Source organism: Trichoderma gamsii (genome assembly GCF_001481775.2).
Source record: "Trichoderma gamsii strain T6085 chromosome Unknown Scaffold_8.2, whole genome shotgun sequence".
Classification (NCBI taxonomy): Eukaryota; Fungi; Ascomycota; class Sordariomycetes; order Hypocreales; family Hypocreaceae; genus Trichoderma; species Trichoderma gamsii.
The window spans coordinates 139838-162758 of NW_020171345.1; the positions used below are offsets into that span (position 1 = coordinate 139838).

Here is a 22921-nt window from a genome sequence, read left to right on the forward strand (position 1 = left end):
CTCGCACACTTTGAGTTTTTGTTTTTGTTTTATATCCAGCATCTCTTGAAATGCATATACCAAGCGCCCTTCCGTTTCCAGCGGAAGAGCCCTGGAGCGAAGCAGGTCATGTCAAACAAAGCACAGCCTTGTTTGGCAGCCTCTGGCCTCACTCACTTGGTATCGCGCCACAGCCGCTACCAGTGTCTACCTCGGCTAGATCCAGTCTAACGGAGAGAACAACTCGTAGCAGAAGTGGGGGCGTAGAGAGATGAGCTACAAAATCATTTCGCCTCAGTCTCGCCAGGCAGTCTTAAGGGGGCGCAACTCCTCGACCCGCGGCAGCTTCTTTGATTTCAGCTTAGCCAGCGTAATGGCTAGGCTCCGCGGTGTGCCGTATTAGAGTGCCCCCTCTGGATGCTTGAGATGCCCGGCTGAAAGAAAGATGGTGAAACAATGTAAAGGAAGCAGGGACTAGTCGCACTGCCCATCGCTGCTCAGCAGATATGGGAAGTGAAGCTCACCCCTGTATTATCTTTCCGTTTATCAGCAGCCCGCGCGGACTCGCCGCCGGGCGTGCACACCCCTGTCGACAACCAGTGTCTGTATGGGCTAGGATATGCCGGATATCCCAGCACCATGATCACAATTGCGTTATGGTTTGGTTTTGCTGGCATGACGTCGTGTTCCATGAAGACAGTACTGGTCTGAAAGCCAGTTCAAATCCAGTTTGTCGAATGTTGGAAGCATAAAGTTGAGCTGAATAAATTGGTTGCGTCGTAAGAGTCCTTGATAGGCATTCTGAACATTCCAAAAGGTCGTATCGCATACCCAAGAGATCTATTCATAACTCATTCGTATCGTCGTCAAATATTCGTAAAGCAACATTAACGCAAGACAGGATTAAGGAAAAACTCCAAGCAGTAACCCGAAGTATCATAGTCAGGCACCACATTGAGGGGATATCTTCCAAAGAAAAAAGAAAGTCTGCTTTCTGAATGTCTCTCAAGAGAGAGGCAACCCAGAATAGACGAGAAGCGAAAGTGTAGGATATTCAAATCCAATGGAGGTTTCGGGCCGAGCCGATTGTTGTGCATTGCTGCAGTTTGCCTCTTATCTTTAACCCAATGGTACCAGAAAAACAAGAATAAGGAAAAAAAGAGAAAAGAATGTCGCAAGCCGTTGGTGACTGTCGAAGAAAAGAGTCCCCGTCCGTTGAAGAAAAAAGTAAGCATCCAGATTGCCAGCCTCGGATCCAGCCATGTTGGTGGTATAATGTAAACAAAATAACAAGTTAACCAAAAAGAAATGCCGAGCTAGCGGCTCTGATGCGACAGATGATGGTATTTCCTGGATCTTGAACGAGGAACTAGATTCGAAACCAAGTGCACGCTTGCTGTGTCGCCGATAGCAAAACGGAAAAGGGAATAAGGAAAAAGAACCAAGAAGAAAGGGTTAGAAAGAAAAGGGGGGAAAAAAAAAAGAGGAAATGATTAGGGGTATTTCCTAGCAAGAATAATTGGATGAGGTATTCGAACTCCGTTCCTGATGCAACAAAACGCCTATATGCCCTGACAAAATGTCTATGCCGCTGAGAAGATAAAAAGACTCGTTTGCTTTTTTCCCCTGAGAAAACAAGGGGGAAGTGATCCGAGACCACAAGCTGGTAACCGGGACAGTATTAAGAAGAAGCCAGCATAGCAGAGCTGTACCTTTACATCGTCGTGGCGTACTCTTGGTAGCGATCCCAGCCAAAGCCGCCCATGCCCATGCCGACGCTGACACCGCATTGTGACGGCGCATAGACACTCGGGAGAGGGAGAGCTGGAATGGGTGCCATGATTGGCGGGCTGAAGAAAAGCTCGGCAGTGGAGTGCGGGTAGCTAAATGAAGGCGTAGGAGATGGCAGCTGCACATCGCTCATGCCCATGTTGGCCCAGATGGGAGTGTTGACCGAGTCGACAGATGAAGTAACGCTGGGGCTCGAGGGCAACACTTGCCAAGGCTCAACGGCGGCAGGGATGATGTGAGGAGGGCCAGCCTGTGTCCACATGTTGGCAAGAGGAGAGCTGGGTAGCAGAGGCGGCTGTCGAATGACTTCGACAACACGAGGGGGAGGAGGCAGAAGCGGCTTCATGAGGTTCATGAGGCTCGTCTTGACTTCCTCGCTCTTTCCGTTGAGCAGCTCGCCAGCGCCCTCCTCCTCAAGACCTTCCAGGGCAGAGACGTGTGTGCGGAAAACAAACTTGTTGACAGCCTGCACAAAGTCTTCATGCAGCTTCTTGCACTGCTGCTCCTTCTCAGACCAGTCGTAGGTGTTGGCCTTGGCATCAACGCAGTAAATGTCCTTGTGGTACTCGACGAGGGCGTCAATGGTTTCGACGGTGAGCTTGTAGGCAACCTCGTTGCGCAGGACCATGTCGACGTGAACGATGTAGGCCTCGATGTGGATGAGCTGATGGCTGAAGAGATTCTCTGTGGGGTCCTCTGGCATCTCGGCCTGGGGCAGCTTGGGGAACATTAATGAGCACAGGGTCCAGATGGCATTTGGCGATGACAGAGTCTCGGTAAGGCATCGGTGGTGCTGAGGAATGCTGTTGAGAGGACGCTTGACCCGGTTGACGCGCTTGAGTGTCTGTGTAAGCCATGGCTCAACCCTTGAGCTCAGGACGACGTTGACGGATGAAGCCCTGGGGGCAAAGGCAGCGGCTGAGGCCGGCAGAAGTTGGACCGGCATATTGTCGTATGAGGATGATATTAAGGAGTTGGCGTCAGACAAACAAGATGCCACGCGGCTGTTGTAGGCTGTACAGTTGAGAGGAGCACAAGGCGTCGTCGAGATTTGAGATGGGTCTTGTTTCTTTTTTTTTTATCTTGAAGAACAGAAGCGGCGATAGAAGGTGGTGGCGAAGGGTAAGGGACAACGGAAGGAGGACGAATGACACACAAACAAGAGGCAGAGCAAAAGATGAAAAAGAAAAGAAACCCGGAGACGGTGTCGAGCAGGGAGGGGCGCAACGTAGACAAGCTGACTGAATCACCTGCTGAGCAGCCGAATCCAAGGCAGAGGAGAAGAGAATGGCGGACGAGGGAATCGTGAAGGAGGAGGGAGAGGCAGCAGCAGAAGAGGTGGGTGTGAGCGGGGAGATATAAGGTCGGTGGTCGAGCGCTGGGGGGGCGCTGAGGGTTAGCGGCGGTAGGCGGGTGCAGTCAGTGCAGTCAGTGGATGTTGGTGCTGTGGGCGCGCCGCTGGAATAAATACCACCCACCAGACGGCTAACGTTAAAACCAGGTAGTGCTTGGGGCTAGCACGTAGCTGCAGCAGAGCCAGGCATGACTGCCTGCTGCATCTGCATCTGCATCTGTACCCGCTCGCTGGCGTTTTTTGTTTTGTTTTTTTCCAATATCGGGCGCTTTCCCACACTTGCTCGCACACACCCCTCCCCTGAGGCGTGCGTCTTGGGTCCGGCCAGAGGCGAGAGCGAGGCATCATGGCATGGGCTGGCCGGCGCAGCGGCGGGCCGGAGGTACTCCCTACTTGGTTGGGGCCGCACGGCAGTATGACGCAGACGAGTAGGGAGTACCCAAGGCCACCCTCCCGTGCACTCCGTGATCGAGGACACTTGTATGATACGCCTCTTTTTTTGCCTTTGGGTGTTTCTCGTATGGCGTAGCAGGTCGTTTCATTGGAATCCGCATGTGCCAGACACGCTGCAGCATGTAATCCCTTCCTGATGGCCTGTAATCTGTAATCTGTAATCTGTAATCTGTAATCTGTAATCTGTAATCTGTAATCGGTGATACCCTCAGCGTGGGAGCACAGAGCCCGAGGTTGGATATAGACGCCGCTGAGAGGCGTCGGCCGGTGCGTGCCAGGCCGCAACTTAGTAGCCAGCAGCGGCCGCCAAGTGATGGCTGATGGGTACCTGCCGAAGGGAGAACCTCGTGCTGCTGCTGGGAACGGGGCATGCCGCCCTGTACTACTCGTACGAGTGCTACAACTGAACCATCACCATACGAATTATTGCGTAGTGGTGCTACCAAGGGTGAGTATTTCCAGCCCTTTCATCTCTCCCGTCTCTGTCTCAGTCGATGCTGGGCAGCAGCAGCAGGTGGCATTCCAAAGCGTTGCTGCTTAGATTGATACTTTGCAACACGAGTGAGTGCTGGTGGCGCAATAGGTACCCCGAGATGCTCCTCGGCACCACTGTTACAAGCAACAACCTAAAGACACTCGAGATGGTCAACTTGCCTGGCAACATTTGAACTCTGTCATAGCTGCTCCACTTCCTTCACTGCCTCTCTGCAACTACCGCTGCCACTTTGCCGCGCGCGGTGGGCCAGATGGAAGATGGAAGAGCAGAGAACTTCATCCCAGCATGGCCTGGGCTGTGCTGTGTAGAGCAGAATTCTGTCCTTGAGACTGCAAAAGGGGGTGCGCATGAATTGGGGGTGCGCAGAGGACGCATGGCTCCCAAAACGGGTAGTCCTGCAGGCGCCGGTGGAGCTGAGAAAGACCTGCAGCCCGCGCCACACACCGTCTTCCAGCAAGTACCGGGACTTTCGACTGCTACGTACCGTGGGCTGAGGGGCCACCAAGAGAAAACAAGGTCCGGTCTTTGGGCTGCCTTTAGCCTTTGCGGCGTCCATCGTGTCATACGGCCTCTTGTTTTTGGAATATTGCTGCATCTTTTGTCTTTTTGCTTCTGCGCAAGTGACACCGCCCGGTGAGACACCAACCTGTTTCCGTTCTGAGGGGAATATGCACGTCGACATCACTGGTGGGCAGCATGATGCCAGAGATCATATCACGAGATCAAGCCATCGTCGAGGCAGGGCCCAGTATCAGTAGGCGCTTGGCGCTGAGCGAAATATCTGCCCATAATGCACGATGCTCCGTGCGCGGTACGCACTTCTGCTGGGTAGCAGACGTGGTGCTGGTGGGTAGCAGCAGGAGTGGTTGCGGCGACATATGCCATGCCATGCCATGCCATGCCTACCCCGTATAGTATATGTAGTATATATGCGGATGGTGGATGGCCGCAGCGATCAAGAGTGGGTGGCCGTGGCATCAGGCTTGAAACATGCGTATCCTCTAGCATTTTCTCGGTTAAAAAATCAAGTGCCGTACTCCGTCGTGAATGATCGGCCGTCTGCCGTTGCCTTTACTCGCAGTTGACAGTTGCTGCGCTCCCACCATATCCCCATGCCCTCGTATAGAGAGCTTCATCAGGCCGTTTATGCTACATCGCCCCGTAAGCACTCTGTTTCGTGTCTTAAGCTGTCGACCGTGGCTTGCCCCATCTGCGTCCACCTCTCGTGAACCGACAGCTAGCTATATCCGAGCTCAATACAGCTGCCGTCATCTCTCTCGCTTCGCTCCTCATTGCTCGTACTTAGAGTTTATATCTGATGAAGAGCATTCGCGCTATTTAGTCCACATCCCATGAAAGAGGGGAAGCAATCCAAAGTGTAGTCTTTTCTAACAGAGCAGCATTGACTCAAGAAATGCACGATAGGGCCACTATCAACGCTTTCAAGCGGGAGGGCTGCGCCGCTTATGCAGGATGTAGCGACCCCCCGTGCGCGCCTCCGCTCACAGGATTTGCCTGTAGACTTAACGAACAATAGAGAAGCAGAAGGAGGAAGAAGAAGTAGAGCAAATAGGTAAAGGCACCCGCCTCCAGCTCGGCGACCAAAAGCGCCCCCAGAGGTCATCTTACTCAACTCCTAGCTCAGTTGGGACAGCGGTCAGCATAGGCAACTAGCAACGAGCTGAAACCAAACAAGGAAATTGATATCGAATGAGAGAAATTACTCTCGACCATCTCATCTCGTCGTCTGGTCAATGAAATGCAGAGTAGGCCCTTGTTTATGTTGGGTCTGCTGTAATGACTTGCATGCCAACGCCGCGCCATGCGCCGACGCACCTTGCCTAGTACATACTTGGGTGTAAGTGAGGAGACACCCTCCAACTGGAAAAATTGTTCAAGTGTTATGACTCTTTCTTTTTTTTTTTCTTCGTCCTCCACTTTCACAGTGCAAGCTTGAAATGTGCGGACTTGGCGGGTGGAATGTGCCGCCGCCCGAGCCATACCGGTTGTAGTCTCCTCGCTTGCGTGGTTCTTGATATGTACTGTGGACCATGGGAAGAGAGGTTAAGGGTCAGAAGAAGAACTGTAGGCGCCGTGGCATGTGTATTGGCCGCGTCCCCGCACGCAAAGGCGTGCTCTTCAGGATCGACCGTGGCCTTTCCCTTGTCGACGACCGATTTGATAGCAATCAAGTCCCGTGAATCATCTCAAAATCTCCGCATCGTCCGAGACCTGCGCCCTTGGCCAGTCCCGACTCCTTTTGGCGAGCTGCCAGGAGAGCAATAGAACCTTTTGATGAGAATGGATACCGTCTAGGGAGAAGCCGTCGCCCGTCTCCGTTAGGGCCGGGTGACTCCCCTGGCTGGGAAGGCATCCTGTGGCATTGAAACCGTCCTAATCGGTGCAGACATGTAAGTCCTGATCAATGGTTGGGCAATGGCTCGAGACAGTCCTAGGGGTCCCCGGAGCGTCCCGAGACGGCGGGTCACTTCTAGGAGTCGTGAATCTCAAAAGACCCTCCAAAAAGGGGACTCGTTGTAGACGAAAGAGATGACTTGTGTGCGAATCCTCGCAGACCAAGGAGCGTCGCCTGCATCTGGACGGTGTTAGTGGCAGTCGGCGAGCTGAGGTGTGTCGGTTGAAAAGAGCCTCTAGAGCCTCTGATTGGCCAGCGACCTTGGCTGCCAGGGTGGAGAAGCCAAAAGCGGCCGGTGAGGTCGGTGCTGATTGGCTCCTTGAGCGATTGCATCTAGCCAATCACGGCCGATGGCCAGATTTTCTCAGAAACTGTGCGAGCGCGGTCTCGAAAGCGAGAATGGGCTAGGAGACCAAAGGTTTGTGTAGGTCAAGCCAGCTAGCGAGCCCTCTTTTTTCGTGTTTCGTCTCTCTCACGTCCTGGGCTGTGGAGATTGATAAGTGACAAAGCTTCTCTCAAAGGGCAGCGGCCCATCCGACGCACTCACGGCACTTGAACATTCCCTGATCTGCCATCTGTATTCGCTGCAGAATCCCGGATATCCGTCTCCCAGAAACAAGAGACGAGGGCTCCTGCTCTAGCACCTTGGGGACCCTGCAGCGTCCGATCCTGCTCACTGGCCACTGGTTCGACCATCGAGAATGGGACCATCGAATCCGGCCGTTGTGCGACGCGGGGGGGGTCGATGGAGGTGGCCCCTTGAGGTCCGCCCGCAAGACAAGACTGCCAATGAGCGCCGTTGCGATGCCCTGATGCATTTCCTCGCTTTTGCCGTCGGCGGTGTTTCGTCAATGGCCGGCCAGGCTCACCACGTCTCGCGCGCCCGCCACCGTCTCACGGACCTTGTACGGGCCATGTTCGGGCTCGTCGTCCTGAACCTGTGGAACAGAACGGATCTGACCAGACACAGATGGGCATGACAGGCGTGGCTGGAATACGAAAGTTGCCGTGCAAGCCACAAGCCACACACACGAGCTACAGCGAGCTACAGGAAGGGGCAAGTACCGGTACATAGGCCCTGGCCAATTGGGCTGACGGAGCCAAATCGGCAGCCATCGGCCCATAAAAGGCCTATCAAACGGGCACACAATGAGCAAGTGTGAATTGCTTCAGCACCTCCATCAGCACCGTCTGGGTGTGCTCGTATAAGGCCAAGATCTGGGAGCGAAAGGAAAATCCTCGCCAGGCCAGGCAAGAACGATCATTATGCCGTAACACTGCAGAAGCAGCTTCAGTGGGAGCTGCAGCTGCTCCGTACTCGTACCTGCCACTAGTGGCCAGTAAAAGGCATTACCAAAAATAGCCTGGAATTCCATGTGGGTGCTGGTCGCCAACTAAAATGCTCCGGCCGGCTTGTCTTGGGGAAGTACAAAGTACCTTGTATCTTATCCTCAAGGTTCTTACAGCCCTGCTTCGTGGCCACGCTCACCCTGGAGGAGACATCGAATATGACAGCGAACATGGACGAGGCGATCACCAATTTTTTCGTCTTCTACTCGCCGCTGTGTGATACCCGCGGAACACGTCATTTGAGGCAACCAATGTCGACCATTAGGCACGCGTCGCTACAAGCAGTTTCATTAGGGCTGGCTGCAGGGCCGCGACAGCTATGCAGGCGGCTGGCTCTTGGGCCGCAGGTGACGACGCTCACCTCTATCCACCACGGTGTCGCCAGCCAGTAATTGGCGATTATCTAAGTGAGGCGAGGCTGCAGAGTCACAGCTTTGGGGAGCATGCAGTGGACGCCCCTCCAGTTACAGGGCAATGCATCTCCATGCACACATCGGATGATAGAAGCATACTACACAGTACATGTAGCTGCGCTCAACGCATCAACAGGCATTCATCAGCATTACTGCTTTGAGTCCCCAGTGGACCCTTCACCTTGACCACAGCAACGTTGGGTGGTATCACCTAGTGCCTGTAAGGCGACAACATGCCTACTCGGGACAGCAAAGCGCTACGTAGCGAGGCTGATGACTGCCACCGCATCTGGTCGCCCATATGGCCTTGCTAGCTATCGCCAACGTGGTCATTCTCAAAGGCAATCCATGAGCCTTGCCTCGGCCAACGCATTTTCTCCCTGTCTCTGTCATCTGCCTCGCTGCCAAGGTCACAGGCTGCCTCTGGACGGGGCATCGCCAGTGGCAAATGCAGACTCCCTACCGATGCAGGGGCATGAGCCTAATGCTTGAGAGCGTAGGTGCAAGTTGGCTACGCTACTATCACAACGTGCGTCTCAACAAACTTCTGATGCCATAGACTACGGATAACAAAGAACTCACGCCTCATGCAGGGCGTCCTGGCTCGAATAGCCGAGTCCCAGATCACTGGGGAAATCTTACCCTGGAAATTCTCCTTCCCCGAAGTGGCTCTTGCGGGCCCCACGCAGACGAGGGTCTTCACCGATCTGCCAGAGCCACCAACTACAATGCTCCGTCCCCGGCATGAAGAAATGGTCGTCCTACGAAGCATCCATATTGGCTCCTCCTAGGAAGATGTGGCTAGGAAGAGCTCTGCATGCTAGGATGCCGCAGTCGAAGCAATATTTTCTCATATAGAAGGATTCTCTCTGCATTAGCCGGTTTGGCAACACAAGGCGCGCACCCCGTGCTGCAAGCCCATTCTACAGCTCTACGACGTACCTGTTGTATCATCGTGTGCGTGCTTGCGGCCATCCAACTAAGCAGCGACAAGACCGAGACGGGTTGCCGAGTATCTCGAAAACGACCCGACACCCCCTGTGGATGGATGGCAATCATGCAACAACCCATGGACAGCTGAAAGAGCTGCAGATACCGTCATGGGCTACTGCAAAACCTCATCCATGGCCCCCTTGACGTCTTCCTGCATCTCCGGCCCATGGCTTTTCGTTAGCCGGACGTCGATGTCCTGCCACTCGGTATGCCCGCTAATCGTTAACGTGGCGCGGCAGACTCGTTGCCCACCAAGGGTCGTGGCTGTGTCTGCCTTGCGAAGTGTGGCTAACCCCACAAAGATCTGCCAGCTGTGTTGGCTGATTATCTAAGTACGATTCCCGCACGGGAGGCAACCAAATTCATCCACGCGACACGAAACGGGTCCAGAAGTACCGTCCCACTACACTTCACGCCAACGGCGACTTGGTCAGGAATAGAAACACAAATGATCCTTTGATCTGTAACAAGCGCGCCTCGGTATAGAGAAAGGGACAAGGGAAAGCTTCTAGGCCTCGCCATATCTCCCTTGCGTCGATACCTAATGAGCCAGGGTGGCCATTGAGCCCCTTCTAACCGGCGTCTAAAAATTTTCGATAACCCATGTTCATATTTTCTACTCTTAGCACCCTATGACGTCGTCGCCGTTGCTCGGAGCAGATTCTCATCATTCGACTCCGGCATGGCTGCTATCTCTCTTTTGGCCGCCATACCGCCCAGCAGTCAGTCACGAGGCCCAAGCGATGGCCTGAATGCAAGAGTAAAACTTGACGTTACATGCCTATGTATGTCTAGAGTAAAGAAAGAAGGAAGATAAACGGACAATGCTCTCGTGACCGAGGAGTCATGTGGACGGGCATCTGTAATAGGTCTGCCGTCGTGCCATCGTGCCTACGTCCCTACAGACTGGATTGATACGCCGAATGGTGCCCAAGCACCAGGCCGATACCTTGCAACGGTAGCAATAAGGCCTTGTTCCTGACTCATTTGTGCCCAAGTGCTACAGGGCCGGCCCGTCTTGGGCGTGCCTGGCGTATTGGGTTGAAGCAACAGGGTCGTCGGCCTAGTCTCAGCATGTCGGTCCCTGGCAAGTCGATCTGGCCTCAGCAAAAGGCGAAGAGACAAAATCCACCGTTGAATCTCGGTCAAATGTAGAGTGGCTTTCCATTCTTCGTTTACCAAGGCAGGCCATCAAATCCGGCACCCCGAGTCCTTTCCCTATTCGTTCCCGGTCTGCCGAGCGCGCTTGAGCCTCGATCCCTATAGGTCAAATTGTGAAACAAGAAGATGTTTCCGTCCAATCACTTTTGTTCTTACTACTTGAAACGACACCGAGATTGTCCAATTCATCCAATGAGTAGCTAGGCCAAGGCGTGGGCTCCTTATCTTTCCCCTACAGCTCTTTAGAGACACCCCGTGATATCCAGTCTGCAATGGACATGACCGTGACCATGGGGTTGACGCCGCTCGCGCTTGGGAACACGCTAGAGTCTGCAACAAACAAGTTCTTCTTTCCCCAGACGCTTCCCCTCTCATCAACCACGCCTGACTCGTTGCTGGCGCTCATTCGGCACGTTCCCATCTGATGCGCCGACCCAAAGGCAGACACGGGCGGCTTGTTGCCCAGAGTGCGCAAGTGCTGTAACCATTTGCCAAAAGCAGCATCTGTGAACTCGGGATCTTTGTCTTGAACGTGTTTTGCTTGCTCGGAGGCGTTGGGTATAAACGGCGGCAGGCCGTAAATGTGCGCTCGAATCTCTGTCGCACCACCGACGTAGGCAATCTTGGCGAGCCCAATGATTCCCTCTAGATTGTTCTCGCGGTCGAAATCAGATGGTGAGTACTCAATTCGCGGCTCACCCGTCTCGGGGTCGACGAATACTCGGCCAGAGTCTCGATCACGGGCTAGTGAGATGAAGTTGTTTATGTGCCGATATCTCATGGTGAAGAGCTTGGTATCGAGGCCGCTGCTCCAACTTTGTAGTGAAAACGCCATGTATGGCTGAATGGCATGGCCGAACCCCCTGCAGTTAGCGAAATCCAATCTTGGAGCGAGCACTGTGGCAGTAACTTTTGCTGGGCTCCTCCTGTTTGGTAGTACTCACCACCATGCATAACGGCTCTAGCTTGACCCCGTGCCCCTTGCCATCGAGGTTTTCAAATTCACCACTCCAGCTCGTGATGATGCCTCCTTCCCATGGTCGAATCTCTTCCCGATTCACAGCCATCAAAAAGTTGACGGGATGGAGGTGAAGATTACGTCCCAGTTGCGGATTCTATAAAGAGACAGAGGTGTGTTTGTGTCAGCGAGGATTCAACCATGTTGAACGGTCAAGTAGGCACAGACTTACCTCAACACCACTCTTCATCAAGATGACAGGGCTCCAAAAAGTCCCAGCGGACAAGATGACCTTCTTTGCCTTGATGACAACCTTCCTCTGCGTACGATCTCCGACGCCCTTGTGAAGGCCACCTTGCTCATCTCTACTTAGCCACGAACCTTGGACTCCTATTGCCGTCGCTCCATCCTCATCAAAGAGGACTTTTTCGACAGTGAGTCCCTCCATGAAATCGGCACCAGCTTCAGCTGCAGCGGGCAGCCAGGCCTGTGCCGGCCCCATTTTCTCTCCCAGGCCACAGCCCAGATGGCAATGGCCGCAGTAATGCTCCTTGTTAGCGGTGTTCTGATCGGCGACGCCTGCGTGCCAGCCCAGCTTCTTACATCCATCCAGCAGCTTGTTGTTGCTGAAGTTGTGGCGGATGGCCTCGGACCCGGCGCCAATGAATTTCCATACGCGGTCCATGCACTCGTCGAATTCGGGCGACGTGAAGAGCGGGAGGCCCTCATCGGCCCATTCCTTGCGTACGTAGTCCTGGAGCTTGAAACACACGCTCCAGTTGACTGACCCGCCGCCACCCCAGCAGCTGCCCGATGTCATGGATATGCTCGTGTCCTCGCTCACATAGGCGCCGCTATGGTCAAACAGATACTCGAGTCCGGCGCTCTGTGGCATGGGAAGATATGTAGGGTGGAAGTGGTATCCCTTGTCGACGACGAGGACCTCGTGCCCTGCCTCGGCGAGATTCTTGGCGCAGACGCCACCCCCGGGGCCTGAGCCGACAATGACTACGTCGGTGGTGATTTCGTGTACTTCGTCCTCCTTGCCGGCAGCGGCAGGAGGCACCTGAAGGAACACATAGTCGTGCCCTTCCGCGGGCTTCCAGTCTTTGGGGACGTCGGGGTATCCCGAGATTTTATGGAGGTAAGGGTTGGTGGTGCTGTTTGCCTTTCCGGCCAGGGCGACCATGGACTTTGCGAGACCTCGGAATGTCGAGAAGCGAGAGGTGGTCCATGATTTGACGATGGCTTCGCGGGTGCTTGTGGGTTGTTGGGTGATGGGGCTCCAGTAGCCTGTTAGCAGCAGGCTTCCGGCGTGTGTTCTTTTATTTTCATAAGAGTCAGTTTTCATCTCTCCTGAAGAGGGAGGGCCGTATATAATAGAGAGGAACCAACACTCACCCTAGTGTTCCAAGGACTCCCGCAAGCTTGGCCCTCGCCGGCGATACGCCCAAGCCCCGTATACAGTCCTCGCGGAATTCGGGATGCGCAGACGGCCGAAAGGCGAGAAACTCTGCAATCTCCTCTCTGCTTGGAGCACCGTCCAGTGAGCTGCGAACCTTGTCTATGAGGCTGTTGAATTCGTCGTCAGGGATGGCAATCTGCGTGTCCTTGTCCGTGATGGCAGATGCAGGCGCGATGGACGGCAGGACGCCATCGAGGATAGCCCAGAGTGTCTCCCATTGATCGGCGGTCATGAAGTCGGTGGGTGGTGGTGGAGGGAGAGTGACTGGCACGGGTGCCTTTATGAGTGGTTCCGCCATGGTCGATTATTTCACTGCTGTACGCGATATAGATTGATGTATCAGATAATGAGTTTGAGGTATTCTGTATGCCATCTTGTTAGTCTTTATATGCCCCTTTCAGATTCCATTGAATGGATGAAAGTGGTCCGTGATGAACTCCGAGAGTCGTACATGTAGATATATAGCAAACAATGCGCCGTGGGAGTCTGCTAGTGTACGGGTGACTTTGTATACTCGCGTCACACCAATTAATGAGCAAAAGACAAGATTGATGGGAAAAGGAATTTTAGCAGCTTTCTTTCCTCTGGTGTGGTAACACCGCGGCGTCAATTGAGAAAGAAAAGTCGGAGCTCTTTGTTTTTTTTTTCCAACGAAGGAGCGCTCTCTCTCTTAAACTCACGCGCACGCACACACGCACGCATGTAGTTAATAGCTGGCACGAGCAAAAAGAGCTTAACGTCTCCACTGCATAACAAGCTTATCGAGATCGAAAAGCTTATGTAGTGTAATCACAAAAGGGGGTGAGATTTGCTGGATGTGAGTAGTGGACGCTCTAAAAAGCTGCTTTGAGATGAGTAAAGACAATGGTTTTAGAGGCACAGTCAGAACTTGAGAGCCGAGAAACGCGTCATTGCCTGTGAAGCGAGCGGGGGAGAATGAAGGGCAATTGGCGGCAACGGACGGCTATTAAATAGTAGCGGTATTTCCAATATTAACAGACGACGAACAATCTGCTAGTAGTAGTTGTCCGGGGCATTTTTAGCTGCTGTCTATTTCGGATATGGGGTCCTTGCGAGTGCGGGGAGGCGAGCCGAGTTGGAGTATCTAATGCCTATAACGGCAGGGTACATGGCACGGCCGTGCTAATCACTCACATATAACGGTATATATCGCATGGCCTACTTTTATCAGAAAGAGGGAAATGCCGTTTTACGTATGTGTTTCCATCTTGCAGCTTAAATTTACAAGCGGGAGGCTCGGTTACTGTACTTGGATAAACCCAAGATCCCCCCCACATTCTAAATACTACTTCACAGATGCAGTCCCGATTCAAATACTACATTGCTACTATTGAATTTTTTATCATTGAATCTCTATTTCTCCTTCTAGAGATACCTACTTACCTCCTAGACAGGCAGCCAAGCTGCTGGCTGCAGCGAGCCTTTCCCCCATCGAGCTATACGTACCACGCGCACACTTACACGGCCCATCCACCAAGATGCCTCGGCCCTCCCCTCCTCTTTTCCCTCTCTTTACTCTTTCAGGCGGAAACAAAGGATACATGTGACGAATACTAGTCATGCATCACTAAATTAGTCGATTTACCCCGTCCCCGGAGATCTCTCTTTCTCCCCCTCTGCTGACTTTTCAATCGCGGTGAAAACAGGGGGAGAACAAGCGTAAACAGGTACGTGAATGTAGTTAGTTGTCCCGAGATGCCGCTTCAATTACTCCACTCAATCCTGCCCTATTTTCAAGCCAAGAACGAAACATGCATAGAGGTCACAATAAGCTGCCATGATATAAGATTAAAGTCAATTAGAGAAAAGAAGCAGAATGAAAAGAGAGAGAAGTAAAGTCAATAAATGGCGACTTACCTGGCACCCGCAATGCGAGAACGATGAAAAAAAAAAATTGTATAAAACTTTGGCTCTCAAAGCAAAAATTACATTGGCAGCATACGAGCCATCATCTTGACTGCGTGCACATATATCTCTCGTGAGCGGGTTTGTGGTAGGTTATGTAGTTTGTAGTAAAATTTCCCGTCTTAGATTGGGGTAATATGGTGTCTGCAGGGGCGGAAACAGAAGCGCAAAGCGTTTCATATGATTGCTGCGAATTTGGACAACTGACGAAGAACCCTTGTTCTATCATCAACAGAGGCATCAACTGCAGCCAATGATTATTTGGGCAGTAGTTCTAGAATATATCTATTATGTTAGCTAAGTTTCGTCTATTAGACCTATTCAAAACCTATGACCTACTCTGTTCATCTGAATCTATTTAGAGATTACCTAGGGATGGCTGCTATCTGCATATACATGTAGGCTCATACGTGTTTTAGGAATCAAGTGTTGCAAAGAGACTGATACACTATATATGTGTTTGACATTAGATGGAGATTCCTTAGTATCTGTCATATCCGAACGCGTGGTTCATTTTTTGTTTCTCCATCGTGATAACCAGACAAAATATATCTGCCACTTTTCTGTTATCGCTGTTCAAGTCTTACGCAAGCATTATGTGGCTGTAGCCATACCAAGGGGTGTCAACTGTGACCTTGTCAAACCGTTTTGCGACCATTGCATCAGCTAAGCTCGGACTTAGTAGAGGCGGGACTGGAAGTTATAAAAATGCCCAATTGCAATCGCCAAAATCTTGCAAGCGAACAAGTAGAATTGGAATCTACAATCTACAGCAGAATGGCTATTCTTACGTAGATGGTACATGTATGAGGCAATGAGGCCACGCAGAAATCGAAAACGACTCCTTTGTTAGAGTCAGCTAGAACAGCTATATCATATCCGCTCATATAAGCAATTAAAGTTAAAGTTGGCTTGGAAAAAGGTACAACGGTAGAAGGTATTAAAAAAAGAAAAGAGTATAAGCTGTGATTTCTTATGGAGATTTAAAATAATCTATGAAATCTCAAGATGGAACAAAGCTAAATTTCGAAGTAACAATCAAGCTTTGTCGAAAATCAGGAAGTAAAGCTCTCCAAAGAATGCAGGTCAGGTCGCTAGACATCTGGTATGCAGCCTATTTTCCCATAATGTTTACCCAACAAACCCTATCGTCAAGATGGTACTTAGTCTACACAAAACATCATCATTCAGATTGCCCTACGCATCATCTGGACAAATTCCCGATAGTTAATCTTCCCATCTCCATCCAGATCAGCTTCCCGTATCATCTCATCAACCTCATCATCAGTCAGATTCTCGCCAAGCAACAGCATTCGATCCCGTAGCTCATCTCGAGAGATGAAGCCATCCTTGTTCGTGTCAAACACTCCAAAGGCTTCTCGCAGCTCCTGTTCAGTGTCTGGCACCTGGTCTGGCTTTTCCATGCTTAGGAAATCTTCAAAGTCCACGACCCCTCTGCCGGTCGTGTCCACTTCTTCAATCATCTCTTGAATCTCTTGGTCGCTCCTTGGTTGGTCCAAGGTTCGAAGGACTGCCGCCATGTCCTTGGGAGTAATGTATTCACCGTTCTTCGAGATGAGAGAAAACTGTTCCTTTGCATCAGCCATTTCCTCTTTGCTCATCCATTGCTGCGGCCGGCGGGTTCTGCCTGGTTTGGGATTTGCTGGCCCAGGCTTGGAGTCGAGCTCGGCCTTCCGCCTCTCGACAGGCCCGAGAGCCATCAGCTTGAGCTGCATCATGTTGGGTTCGGCTTCGGGTCCAGGACGCCCTTTGGTCTTAGCCCGTTTACCGGCCTTGGCCCAAAACTTCATATCACGTTTCTTCTCGCCAGCCTTGTACTCGGCAGCTTTTCCTTTGCGTATAGCCCCCTGGGCGTCCTGCGCGTCCTGAGCATCCTCGAGTTTACCCTTTGCTTCGGCCGTGAATTGGGTTACTATGGCGGCTTTTTGCGCCTTTTTCTTTGCTCTCGAGGCCGTCCAGGACTTCCAGGGGTTCCATGACCTTTTCCCATCGCGTTTTGAGGAAGAAGGATCTGTAGGAATCTGAGAAACATCTTCCAACGCATTCTCAACACCATCCACCTCTTTCTTCAGCATCATTGTCCTCTCAGTCTCTTTTTGAACTTGGTCGTCCGACTTCTTAAAGCCAGCATCGCTTTCCACTTGCAAGGCTTGTTCCCAGTGATACAACGCTCGGCGCCAGTAGTCCCGTCGGGTTTCTTCGTCTTTGACAGTCTCTGTCGCTTGTCCCGATGCCTGTCTCGCTGCTTTCTCCTCGACCATCTCGGAGAGAGCTCGGTGGATGTAAGCGGCGTTGGCAGGGCTCTCGCCAACCTCGAAATCGTTGCTGAAGGCCTTGTAGAGAAGCCTTCTTGCCTCGGCAACGTTGGATGGCCGTGCTTCCATTTGGCGCCGAGCTAGAAGTATCGCCACAAAGACACCCTCGTCGCGCCCTAGGAGAGAGTTTCCCAAACCCAACATGCCATGACTGCCGCCATCGCCATCGTCATCGTCATCATCGTCACTGTCGCCATCCTTGTCCCTCAGCGCTACTGCCTTCCATGCCCCAGCGTCGTATCCGCTGGTATCGAATCCTGTTCGTGCCAGATTCTTGTAGATTGTCTTGCGGGCACCCGCCTTGGCCGCCATCTGCTTGTCGCTGAAGTTCTGCGCCGGATTCGATGCGGCGAAGGAGACCTCCATGATCTGCAGCATGTCATCAAACATGAGCCGTATCTGAGCATCTGCTCCAGGGACCTTGGTGCGATGGTGGTACGTCTCCTTCAGCCGCTTGAACCACTTGCGCGCGGCATCTTCATCCTGGCGCGTATTGTAGTCGACCAACGCCAGGCAAAAGGCCATCTCGGCCAGCTCAGCCGACAGCGCGTGTTGCAGGCGCAAGAACTTGGCCTGCATTTCGGCGAGCAATCGTACGCCGACCCCGCCGCGACCACCTCTCGTACCGCCCATGATTCGCATCAGCGAGTCGGTCAGGGGCACAAAGCCTGGCCGGTGAGGCGCTTCGTGAATGTCATGCCCATCTCGGTGCATGCTATCGGTGGCCGTCCGCCAAAAGCCCGCCATGAGCGGCCGTCGTCCAGCATCCCAGAACAGGCCCTTGTTGGTTACATGCGCCAAGTCTACAAGCATGGTGATGGTGAGGATGCTTGACCGCATGTCGAGGACCCGGTACGTCGCGCCTAGAAAGTCGAAAAACTCCCATCGCAGCGTCTCGCGTGGGCTGTCCCACGCCTTCTTCCAGTATGCGGCATGCTTCGGCCACGTCTTGATCCGGTAGCGAAAGAGCTTGGGCATCACGGCGTGCGCTGTTTTGCGCGCCATGCTGTATGCATCATCGGTCTTGCGACTCTCGTCCCGTAAGAGGAGCGGGATCAGTGGATGCAGCGTGATGTAGTCGCTTTCGGACTGGCCCTGCTTGTCGACTGCTTTCCCCACGACAACAAAGCCCTCGTCGATGAAAGGCTGTAGGATCGTCATTGCGATATCTCTGTTGGAGCTGGGAAGTTCCTGATTTTTTCTGAAGAGGAGTTCCAGCTCTTGGTCCCCGAATACTGCGTACCGATTAATCGACTTTCGCTTACCCTTTTGATATTCAAGGTCAATATACGAGAGGTAGTCCTGTATAGTCTGGAGCTGAAAAGGAGCCCAGAAAGGGTACAATGCCCGAATCACCATCGAAGATTGTTCGACAGAGTCAAGAAGACGCCGGATGTCGTCTACGGCTTGTGTCAAGTCTGGAAGTGCGGCTGAAGCGTCATGATTTGTCTCCGACGAACTGCTATCGAGACATATCCCGTCTCCGCGAAACAGAGCCTGCATGAAACCGACAAGATTGTGGGCGTTGGGATTGAACGCGCCCAGCAACATCTTGAGGGCTAGGGGATTTCCCTGCACGAGCTTGCCCAGCTGTCCCCGAACAAGGAGGCCCTCCCAGTCCTTGACATCTGGATGTCGGTTGGTCTTCTCGAGTATGTGTCTCGTAAGCAGCAAGGTTCTGTCCTCGTCCAGGGGTGCCAGCATGCGCACCACTCTTTGAGCTTGTTGTGTATTCGGTATTGTTCCTGTGGACTCTGTCGTTGGTGGGTTTAAAACGGCAATCTCGGGCATGCGTCTCGTGGTGACTACTACAAAACTCGTGTAGGGACTGGGGGCTGTTGGTTCTTGGGCGGCTGGGTCCAGGTCTGGCGCGGAGAGACTGACTTGTGCGTCCCGGAAGACAGCCAAGAAGTAGCCCATCAGTTCCAGGACAGGCTCGGATAGTTTGCGAGGACCACAGGCTTCGACCCCGTCAAAGATGACAAGGAGTTTGGAGTGCCGCATTGAGAATTTGCTTTTGCGCGCCGTTTCGGGCTTCGCCTTGGCCGTCTTTGGGAGGTTTCCTCTCGCGCCGCCTCTCCGCTTCGGTTCCGTTGGTGCCAACACGTTCTTGATTTTTGTCCGGATACGCCGTCCTCTGGCCTTGGCATCTTCCAGCTGCGTGTCTAGCTTTGTCAAGTCCGTGCCGAACTCTTGATTCAGAAATCCAATCAGACATTCAGGAGACTGCAAGTCTTCAAAGCCAACTCTAACGACTTTATCGATGAAAGCCGTCGACTTCCACCACTCGGCTGCCTTGTTGATCAAAGCCGACTTTCCGACACCAGGAGGCCCCTCGATAGCTGTGACGCACGACTCCAGCATGAGATCTGTTTCAAGCATCAAGAGGTCTCCCTCCCTCCCTACCAGGTTTACGTCGACGTCGACTGACCTATCTGGAGGTAGCTCGGGTGGGATCGTCCTCAGCATCTCGAGATTTAAAAGACTCAGCCCACTAGCGACACAACTGGCGTCGCTGTGTCGAATGTACACTGACGGCACGAGATAGTCATCGAGAGGGACTTCAGTCAAGTAGCTGGTCTTCTTGGTGCGCTTGTTCATGAGACATTGCCTCGCGGCCTGAACAGCAAGGAGAGGGGACTGGTTGAATCGCAGCAGCTGATCGTAGAGGCTACAGACGAAGAGATTTGCGGTGACATCCAAGACCTTGTAGGCCATGGCGATGGCAATCTGGATGCCGTGTTGGATCAGAGCTTTGGCAAGATTGGCGGCCGGGCCTTCGCCTTCAACAGCGGACTGACACGCATTGAGGATCACAGTGTGGATCCCGTGGCTGCTTAGAAGCGAGGCGAGATCTTTCGCCGAGACCATGTGGGCGTCACGTTGGATCTCGTTGATGAATAAAGCATATGCCCTTTGGCAGTCAGCATTGGAACAGACAACAAGCAAGAACACCAACCAGTACGATAACATACTTGTGGTCCTCGACTTTGCCGTGTAAGTCGAGATGGACGACATCGTATCGCTTGTTTTTGTTTAGTTCTCGCTTCAAGGCGTCCAGCGAGCCTGGTCGCACAATGGTGAGTGTTGTGCGGCGTTCACCCGTTGATCCGCAGGCGTCTACCTTTGTGTTCGCTTTGTCAACGACATCGTATATGGATTTAGTGATGAGTCTGTGCGGTATGTCGTCCACAGAACGTGGACGCGCCGTCAGTGCGAGTATATTGAAGGTCGATGCCGAGTCAGGTTCGTCAGTCGAAACCACAGGAACTTCTCTCGCCGGGACTCCCAAAAGGCGCACTACAGAGACGCTCGCGGGCTTGGCCTCACCGGGCCATAGATCCACGTTCTGGAGAACCTCCCAGCGCAAAGCACCAATTTCAATGCAGTCATCTGGGAGGACTATGGCATCTTCCATAACCTGGATGACAATGTGTAAAGCGTTGCGGTCCGGGGCACCCAAATCTAACTGGAGCGCCTCGATTAACAATGCCGCATATCTTGCCAGGCTTGCGGAGACTTCCTGGGCCCTTGGCTCTTGGAACGGAAGATGAATTACAAACTCCTCCATGTACCATTTGATGGACTTGTTCATCTGGAGTAGCTCTTGCACAGCATCGGCCGTGATCTCGGACAGTGTTCCAATGGAGCCATACTGGACTTTGAGATGGCAGCCCCCGCTCGCTTTGTCCTTCAGCCTGTTAGCCTCAGCAACGCAGAATTATGCAGTTATACTCGGGATGAAGTACTGCACCACTTGGCGTTTGAGCCACAGTGATCCGAAGGAGGTCCATAGTCACTGCGTAGCGGCAATTCGACGACTTATCGGGTATGGCAAGGTCGGCTCATCAAACGGATCAATGCTGAAGTCGGCGTGAACTTGTCCAACGGGCAATCAAAGAGCGAGTCTGACTGCACGGCAGCCGCGGAAGAACAGCTACGAATCAATGAGTAGACGCCAATCACACCTCCGGTTGTGCTGGAGATATAGGCACTTGCCTAGCACGCGAGTCAACTCTGAAATATTGCTCTCGTCTTGATAATCTAATGAAGCATAATTCGTCTCCGCGATCTTGTTCGTGGCGCCTTGGTATTGGCCAAGCTCTGCAGCTGCTGCGACGAGGCTGGTGGACGGAAATGAACTGACACGTCAGTACCTATGCATCTTCAGCCGTAAATGTACATGCTTTCAAGCAGTAATAGGCAAAGTCCCAATCTGTTCTTGCTATGCTGGGGTAAATGCCGCAGACCCTGGTAGAGCTGAAAAATGCATGTATGTTGAGGCGCCAACGCTATGATTGGACGACATCATTCAAACATAGGCAGCAGTCCATCGCCAGCCAGTCGCTGTCATCTTGCTGGCAATGGGAATGATCTCGCCTGGCCGAATCAATGACCGATAAATAACGACTTGCCATTATCATTGTCTGTCAGTGCAGACATAACATAGGGAGCGAATATCTTGTATACATCGCAAGGCTGTCATGAAGCGCTTTTACCTCCTCCACCATCTCGACTATGTCCAGATCCCCCCAGGAGAAGACGAGCAGGCCTTCGTCAACAGCATCCTGGGGCGCGTCGTCATGGACTATAGAGAGCCAGGCCGCAACTACGTGACCATCACGCGGACATCAGAGAATGCGGCAGTGCTGGCATCCAACAGCCACGCATTTGACAAACTGGGCGAGGCCGTGTCCAAGTCCAAGTCGTTGAAGCTGAAATTGACGGTTCAAAAGATTCTCGGTTTCGAGGAAGAGGCAACCAAAGCCGGGGATCGACAGGTGAAGGCCGGCACGGTCACATACCACTTCTTTGTCTCCGACGACGCCATTGACCAGGTCCGTCGCGATGCCAAAGTCAAGGAAAGGCTGCAAACGTGGCTGGCGCGCGGCGGCTCACGCGTCTGGCTGATCGTGGGCTTCATCATGGCTCGCACGGCGGATACAACTGACGGCGACCAAGCCACCCACACGTCCAAAGCGAGCGTCGATCCAGCTGCCGCACTCCAGGACATCTCTGTCAACGTCGAGGCGTCCCGTGAATCCAAGGAGGGCCAACGCGGCGATGCCAAACTCTCGAAGCTGTCCGTGGTCGCCGTCAGGTACATGTGCCTGCAACGACCCTATCTCTCTCGGGGGCCTGCAGTCACCACAAAGCTGAAGTCGGGTCCGGCGGATTTTTCTGCTGATAAGCCAGATCCAAAAAGCGATGACTGGGTGGCTGACGTGGTCGACGGATCCATCACCGACATTCTCCAGGACAGTGACGAGCTGGACCACGAGGATTTTGGGGATGTTTCATTTGCCTTTGATGCGGAGGACGACGAAGATTACGATGAAGGGGATGAGGAAGGGGATGAGAATGAGGGCGAGGACGAGGCGTTTTGACTGAGTAGTAAGACAAGTTATGGCTTGAAGAGTGAAAATATAGTTCCTCTGCGGTTGCTTACGTATTATGCACGTACATATATGTAGTCCATCACCCTAATTCCCTCTACTCTACTAAGCTCTCTCTGAGCTCTCTCTAAGAAAGAAAATAAACCACCACCTAACAGATAATATATATAGATCAATAAGCCAGCAACTTTACCAAAACCTAGATAACCCATCTCTCTTATAATCCCTCCCTCATTTGTCAAGTGAGAAAACAGATAAAAGGCCGCTGCTACGTAAACAGTTATCCCAGGACATCGTTTCAACTCCTCGTCGCCTCCTTCTTTACGCCAAGGACAAGCACATAAAGGTCATAAATACTTTTAGGTATCAACTAATATACTCTGCCTCAGGGGAAAAAAGATGGAGAAAAGGAACAGTGGTGACATGCCTGGTAT

The 22921-nt window shown here is 52.6% G+C and overlaps 6 protein-coding genes across 6 annotated transcripts; 1 reads left to right on the forward strand and 5 right to left on the reverse strand.

Moving 5' to 3' along the window:
- Positions 1-1693: 1693 nt before the first annotated feature.
- Positions 1694-2716, reverse strand: TGAM01_v203031 (hypothetical protein; the record flags this gene model as incomplete). The annotated part of the gene is made up of 1 exon (XM_018802388.1): positions 1694-2716. The coding sequence occupies one exon, from the start codon at positions 2714-2716 to the stop codon at positions 1694-1696; it is 1023 nt and encodes a 340-aa protein (XP_018664306.1).
- A 4245-nt stretch (positions 2717-6961) lies between these two features.
- TGAM01_v203032 (hypothetical protein) lies at positions 6962-7200 on the reverse strand (the record flags this gene model as incomplete). Its single annotated transcript, XM_024549113.1, has 2 exons — positions 6962-6968; positions 7037-7200. The coding sequence occupies 2 exons, from the start codon at positions 7198-7200 to the stop codon at positions 6962-6964; spliced, it is 171 nt and encodes a 56-aa protein (XP_024406091.1).
- A 3438-nt stretch (positions 7201-10638) lies between these two features.
- On the reverse strand, positions 10639-11187 carry TGAM01_v203033 (hypothetical protein; the record flags this gene model as incomplete). Its single annotated transcript, XM_018802389.1, has 1 exon — positions 10639-11187. One exon carries the CDS (start codon positions 11185-11187, stop codon positions 10639-10641), a length of 549 nt encoding a protein of 182 aa, XP_018664307.1.
- An 88-nt stretch (positions 11188-11275) lies between these two features.
- On the reverse strand, positions 11276-13127 carry TGAM01_v203034 (hypothetical protein; the record flags this gene model as incomplete). The annotated part of the gene is made up of 3 exons (XM_018802390.1): positions 11276-11521; positions 11597-12686; positions 12766-13127. The coding sequence occupies 3 exons, from the start codon at positions 13125-13127 to the stop codon at positions 11276-11278; spliced, it is 1698 nt and encodes a 565-aa protein (XP_018664308.1).
- A 2815-nt stretch (positions 13128-15942) lies between these two features.
- Positions 15943-20885, reverse strand: TGAM01_v203035 (calmodulin; the record flags this gene model as incomplete). The annotated part of the gene is made up of 3 exons (XM_024549114.1): positions 15943-20005; positions 20067-20789; positions 20827-20885. The coding sequence occupies 3 exons, from the start codon at positions 20883-20885 to the stop codon at positions 15943-15945; spliced, it is 4845 nt and encodes a 1614-aa protein (XP_024406092.1).
- Positions 20886-21575: 690 nt separating this feature from the next.
- TGAM01_v203036 (hypothetical protein) lies at positions 21576-22478 on the forward strand (the record flags this gene model as incomplete). The annotated part of the gene is made up of 1 exon (XM_018802392.1): positions 21576-22478. The coding sequence occupies one exon, from the start codon at positions 21576-21578 to the stop codon at positions 22476-22478; it is 903 nt and encodes a 300-aa protein (XP_018664310.1).
- Between the last annotated feature and the right edge of the window lie 443 nt (positions 22479-22921).